This window comes from Mytilus edulis, chromosome 6 (genome assembly GCF_963676685.1).
Source record: "Mytilus edulis chromosome 6, xbMytEdul2.2, whole genome shotgun sequence".
NCBI classification, from domain to species: domain Eukaryota; kingdom Metazoa; phylum Mollusca; class Bivalvia; order Mytilida; family Mytilidae; genus Mytilus; species Mytilus edulis.
In genome coordinates this window covers 51,265,190-51,272,173 of record NC_092349.1, presented here as the reverse complement: position 1 = coordinate 51,272,173, position 6,984 = coordinate 51,265,190, and the positions used below count along the sequence as shown (strand labels likewise).

At 36.1% G+C, this 6,984-nt stretch overlaps 2 protein-coding genes across 2 annotated transcripts; one reads left to right on the top strand and one right to left on the bottom strand.

Moving 5' to 3' along the window:
* Nucleotides 1-76: 76 nt before the first annotated feature.
* On the top strand, nucleotides 77-6,110 carry LOC139526468 (uncharacterized). The gene is made up of 3 exons (XM_071321617.1): nucleotides 77-5,076; nucleotides 5,124-5,299; nucleotides 5,549-6,110. Exons 1-3 carry the CDS (start codon nucleotides 790-792, stop codon nucleotides 5,718-5,720), a joined length of 4,635 nt encoding a protein of 1,544 aa, XP_071177718.1. The 5' UTR covers nucleotides 77-789; the 3' UTR covers nucleotides 5,721-6,110.
* On the bottom strand, nucleotides 5,832-6,686 carry LOC139526467 (zinc finger and SCAN domain-containing protein 31-like). The gene is made up of 2 exons (XM_071321616.1): nucleotides 6,529-6,686; nucleotides 5,832-6,105 (listed from the first exon to the last, which is right to left on the bottom strand). Exons 1-2 carry the CDS (start codon nucleotides 6,684-6,686, stop codon nucleotides 5,832-5,834), a joined length of 432 nt encoding a protein of 143 aa, XP_071177717.1.
* Between the last annotated feature and the right edge of the window lie 298 nt (nucleotides 6,687-6,984).

Genomic DNA, 6,984 nt, shown 5'->3' with positions numbered 1-6,984 from the left:
TATTAACATCTATTTTATCAGCAATCAAAGACGGGCTTCAAACTTATTGTGAAACTGCCTATTCTAGAGGTCACGGTCGCGAAACACGTGACTTGCTTGTGATCAGTTTCACGGAAAAATGGCGCCTGAATGAAAAAACAAGTTCGCTTGGTGGCAAATTTTGAACGTAAGTATTTACATATCATCGTATTCATACTATAGGACCCCCCTCATCATATGCAGCGTTTTGTTCCGAATATTTTGATGCCCATTAAGTTATATTTCACTGTTGGTTTCATAGAGAACATTCACAGAATATTTCAGATCTGCCGAAGATTGATCAGGATTGTGTACACGATATGTCCGTAAAATCACTATAAATCCATTTATGTATCTTATTTTCGCCAATCGTGTACAGAAACTTGCCCACGTTTACTTATTCATTCATACAAACTAGCGTCAGTGTATATTTTTGACATTTTTGTCAGCTGAACGCAATAATATTTTTTTTTCAAAAAATGATCAGTATCCACGGTATGAACATTATATGATCTGTTCCACGGTATGAATCTGAATCGATATAATAATTATATATAAGATCCCATAAACGGTTTTTATGGACAGAAAATACATGCAGAATATAATTTATAATTTTATGCAAAAGTAGTACTGCCTGACACATAAATAATATACTTTCTGTCAGACTTTTACAATATATTTTCGACCCTATTTGGAATTAAACTACATGTCCTTTTTTTCGACACAGTTAAATTCTAATTCAGTTATTTTTATCTTATTATAGGTCTCGTCATGCGGAAAAAAACCAGGCTTTCCCTGCAACTGCCAAAATATCGGAAAAACTCTACTGTCAGGCAGCCAAATAAGGAAATCCCAACCTTACAGACAGGAATAAAGAGGGTATTTTCAAAATCGCCATACACAGTAAAGTATTCTCCTTCTCCAAAACGTGGGAAGGTAAAAGGGCACTCAAAGCGCACACTTTTCAGCCCAACAAAAAGTCCGTTTAAAATAACATACTCTCCTTCACCTAAAAAAGGGAAAACAAAACGTGCACTGTACAGTCAACACAGTCCAGCAAAATTACAACAACAAAAATATGATGAATGGCAAGTTTTTAACAGTGATATACCTTTGATACAAAATATCGAAAATTCCGACTTTGAAATGAATGTCGGCACCTTGCCATTGTACACACATATGTCAATGCAACCGGATACTACTTCCTTAGATACTCACCTTGGTGATAGTCATAAATGTGTAACTAGCGATGCATCCACTTCAACAGAGAAGGAAAATTTTGATAAACTAACTAACGAACTCATCAATCTTGCCCCATATGTAATGGAGGAAATGTCTGAATCTGATGTAGGAGCAGACGTGTTAGTTCAGTTTTTCAAATTAGTTGTCGAGAAAAAGTTCCCCCTTTCAAACACGTCATTCCTTTTGTGGTGTGACGTTGTTAAATGGTACAACTGTAAAACAACTGTCAATATGCGTTATTCAGAACAAACTAAACTTTTCTGGAAATTAGGGTGGCGACTGTTTGGTGGCAGATTTATACACTTCATGAGTGGGTACAAAAACCAAGGTGATAAAGTAAAACACGGCTTATCTACTTATATTCCTAAACAATCTGAAATAAATTTTGCAGTACCTGACGAAAACATTTTGCGTTACTACGATCCATATAGAGTAAATGGAGAACGTGAGCCGGGTATTTTCGAAGACATAATATCAGTTTTAGGAAAGAATTTGTTAAAGAAATCATCATGTTTAACCTACGATGGTAAAAAACTGAAACAAGGACTTTCAAAAGGTTCAGGTGACGTCGATCTGATGGGATTTGAAGAGGGAGAATCATTAAAAGAGAAAAGGGAACATCTTTTGAAAAGAGAAACCTCAATTAATGAAATCATGACAAGTATTGGGTTATATGGAGGAAATATACAAAAATTGCCAGAACTTTTGAAAGCGGAACTGAAAGAGGTTTTACTTCATGCATTGAAAGAGCTGTCTATCAATATCTTTCAGTTGAAAGAAATAAAGACAAAGAAAGAATACTGCAAAGCAAAGCTGATTGAACGAGGGGGTGACACAGACTGGAGGAAAGGAAGATATGTCTACGCTATAAGCGCAGTCATAGCGTTTATTTATGACATTGATAACTTCCTGTCAGCCGGAAGAGAATTGACCCAAACGTTATCAATTTTCATATCATACATAAATGGAGTTGACCAAATTAAAGGAAATTCCATAAATCTTGAAACAAGTCCACTTCACCAATGTTTAGATGATGATTCTTTTTCTAACACGGGTGAAAATTCAAGATATTTGAAACAAAAAAGTGTTGAATGGTTCGCCCTTAGAAAAAAGGCTAGAATAACTGGCAGTACATTTTATTCTGCAGTTGGATGTGATGGTCTTAATCGTCAAAAAGATCATTTTGAAAAAGTTATATGTGGAATCGAAGGAAAAGAACCAAGTGATTTCACCAAAAAAGCTATGCAGCATGGTACAGATAACGAAAATAACGGGGTTGCTACAATAGTTGGAATACTACTTCCCGTGTTATATCCAGACCTCAAATTTTATGAGGAAGGGTGTATAATTATTTCAAGTGGTGGAGATTTGCCATTTATGATAGTTTCTCCGGATGGAAGTCTGAGAAAAGGAAATTCACTCGAGTCTTCTCAAATTGCCATTGAAATAAAATGTCCTATAAATCAAGTTCACACTAGGTTTCCTCCCAGATATTTACTTCAGTGTCTAAGCGAAATTGAATCGATGGATGTTGACAGCTTGTTGTACATTAGTTGGACAAAAGAAGACACTACAGTGTTTAAAGTTGATAGGGATCAAGATTTATTTGGAGAAGCAATGAATATTGCTATGAACCTGTATGGTGAGGCAAAGCCTAAAAAGCCAACGAAGCTTAGTGATGATCAAAAAGAACTGAAAAAGAAAATAGTACAGAAAAGCAAAGAAATAGAGTTAATTGGAAGGTTTCCGTCACTAGTTTTTGAGCAAGTACAAAATGTTTATCACCGAAGTACTATTAATGTAAATGAAACCCAAAACTTACTTAGTAAAGTCAAAAATTTGATAAACACACATTATCAATTAAAAAGGGAGAGAGCATCTGAAGCTATGGTGTTCCTTGTTGCTGATTTGGACAGAAGTTGGGAAAAGGATCAGTTACGATGTGCGCCTGTGTCATGGTTCCCTCGAGGTCATAGTTTATCAACAGAAAATCTTCGGAATATAACAGAACAAGTACATACACTTTGCCACAGGGAGGGGATACATATACCTTGCCAGTCATTTGATGGTCAATGGCACGGAATTGTAACCAGAAACAAAAATGGACAACCACTAACCGTTTTCCAACTACAGAAGGACACATGGAAAGAAACTGAACAAATGAAAAAAGCTGATATAGTTTCTCTGTTACGTACAATGAATAAGGTAGTTCATAACAGTTCACAGATAGGACCAAGTGGTAGAATAATCGAATTATCCAATGGAAATATCCGTTTACCTCGATTCCCGGTACATCTCAATTCAAAACGTACTGTTTTAGATGAAGTAGCAACGGTTGAAAGTATCACACAAGCCACTCTTGCAGATGTGATTCCTGAAAGTGTTAAAAGTGCAAACAATTTAGATGACAGAGTTTTAGCTTTAACATCAGTAGAAGACCAGATAGAAATAGAGGCATTTGCAGTAAATGTGTTTGATGACGAATGGGAAAATGAATTGGATAAGTGTCAGGATGACCTTGAAAGTGTTGATATAGAATCGCACGTCGAACAAGAATCAGATTCTAACCAACAGTTAACATCCGAAAACAAGGAAATACAGTGTGAGTCAAACGACAATAGTTCAAAGCGAAAGATTTCTCAGGGAATGCCAAGTAGTGTCATCCAGCTAAGTATTAACGACATGAATTGTTTGCTTGCCATGTTCAAAACAACAAAAGACTGCAACAAAAAAGGTAAATGGGACAACACTTCACCAGAAGATTTACTTTTACAATTTTCATCAATTGACAAGCTTCGGTTATTTCTTGATGTTGAACTGCGTAGTGTAGTCAGATATTTAAAGAAAACAAAGGAATGCAAAATAAAAGAATCATCAACGAAGGGTAAAAAGTTAGAAGAACTAGCCGCTCTGTTAAACATTAATTTTGATAAGGAAATATCTGGACTGGTAAAAAGAAAAAAGAAGCCACAACAGGTAAAATCGTTGTCAGAACTTGCAACCCAAACCATTCAGAAGTTACCAAAATTGACTTTAAATGTAATACACGCTGAATTGATATGGGAAAATCGTTACGACAATTGGATATCCAAGATAAGAACGGTTACTGTCAATGGTATGAAACACGACTGGTTTTATAAGCCTGATTTTAGTGAGATACGGAATCAATACGAAGTAAGATGCATTGATGCTACCCATTTATTGACAAGAACTAGAACAAAAGTATGCAAAGGAGGAATAGAAGGATTGACAAACGAGAGCTGGTTAAAGGTAGCTCGGTCGGGGAAAACACTTTTGACACCAGCAATGATACAGGAAATCATCGATCCGATGTCAATGTCAATGGCAATAACGCATTTTTCACCAGAAGTCGAAAATATGATGAGGTTGAACGGTGATATCGATAGTGCAAATCTTTGTCATGACATAAGATCTTGGTGGCAAGCTGATGATACACCTGGAATTGAATCTCAAGAAAGACAAATTATGCGCGAGGGCTTAAGAAGACGACTCTTGAGCTACATAGACTTTCGCATGTTTCCACCAAAGACCATGTATGTCAACGGTTGGCCATCACAGTTATGGGAAGCCCTACTTGCAAGTATCGATGCTAAGATTTGGCTTTATGCCCTATGTCATGGAAGCACGTACAACGTCAGGGCGTTTAGTAGTATGGTTGGAGAAACTTTTTTTTCAGAAGTCACTCAGAATGATCGCAGGGGCCATGGTACTGTGTCGTGCCAAGAGTTTGGACAATTTATTGGAAATACCATTGAACAAGTTCAGATCCGACTGGATCCCGAAAGGTATTATACGGTTTTGCAGTAAATATATACTATATATATAACATTAACTTCGTATAGTTTGATAATATTTTATGCGTACACTATTCTTGTTTCAGGCAGTTTTCGTACAGCACTAAAAGGAAAACCATGTACAATCTGGTTGAAGAGACATTTACAGATATTGATACTCACCATGTGAACTGCAGGGTTTGCCTAGGTTTGGTAAATGAACTGCCTTTGGATATAGCATTCAGGTAAATTTAGTTAATTTGCACTTGTATAATGAACGTTTCGGTACTGATATGTGACAATGGTAGTTTCCACATGTAACGCAAGATACATTTTGTGCTAAGATTTTTGTCGTCTATGAAAAATATTTTCATCCTCACAGCAATTTCTTATATGCATATGGCCCTACGGCTAACCATGAATCGAATTACGGTCTCCAGGTTTTCCCCAGTGTAGAATAAATTTGTACACTTTGTATTTTCCTTTATTTTCAGAAATCATACATTCGACTCTGCAGGGAGGAAACGGTTGAATGGACGAAAGCGAGAGGCAACGATTTCAACTGACAGAAATGCTCTATGTAAAGGGGAACTTGGAATTCGTTGGGAAAAAGCTAGATGCAACCAGGCCAAACTTCTACCAACTGTTAAAATGGGCATTGAATAAATATTTTTCATAGAAATAAATCTTTATTTGTCAAAACCAGTATGTATCTCATCTTTGAGCTCAAAGTACCAAACGTAAAATAAATAATAAAGTCAAGATGAATCCTGATTGTCAATGATTACATTTTCTCTTATGTCTGTAAAGGTTTGTCTGGTGGATGTATGCCTTTCCACATGTGCACCTATGCTGTTTGTCACCCCTGTGACTAGCCTCGTGATCACCACAATCATGTGCTTTCTTAAACTCTAAACCACATACTGTACATTTAAATTTTACAGGGTGTTCCTCGTGAATCTTGAGGTGACGGGTGAGATCAGCCATAATTGAAAATCTTTTATCACACTGTTCACATGCAAATGTTTTTTCTTCACCATGCACTGCACACCTGAATGTTTAAAGATCAAGAATTAACATATGGTTAATAGTGTCCAGTAAGGTAATTTCCTAGACAAGGCTCGTAGGCAGGCCATGATTACTGGTACCTATTTTGCCCATGTTGTGGTGGGTTCCATCGCGGTTATGTATTTTAAAGTGTTAGTGTTAATTGATTGTACAAATTTGTCTTGGTTTTCGGGTTTTGCAATTCCCTAGATTTTTAAATGCTGATTTGTTTATACATTATGTTCCTTGAATAAATGTACATATTCACAGAGGACACAGGCATTATTACAGAAATGATATATTCCTAGTTCGTATTTTCATTTGACTGATTTTGTTTATAGACAACTTCTCTATTTCCGTGGCTTATGTTATTTTCAAAAATTTAGTGACAGTAATATGATAAGAATTCCATGAAATGAAAATTTACCTGTGTCTTTTGATATTGGCTTTACTGAAAAAAACTTTCCCACAACACTTGTATGGCCCCTTCTTGGCATGCCTCCTTTCGTGATCATACACTGCTGAAATACTCCGGAATGACTTTCCACAAATTTTACACAGCTTTTCTGCCTTCTCAGCATCCATTTAAAACCTAAATATAAAGTTATGGGAAATGATCTATAACTTTCAGATTCATACCGTGGAACTGATCATATATTTTCATACCGTGGATACTGATCATTTTTTGAAAAAAAAATATTATTGCGTTCAGCTGACAAAAATGTCAAAAATATACACTGACGCTAGTTTGTATGAATGAATAAGTAAACGTGGGCAAGTTTCTGTACACGATTGGCGAAAATAAGATACATAAATGGATTTATAGTGATTTTACGGACATATCGTGTACACAATCCTGATCAATCTTCGGCAGATCTGAAAT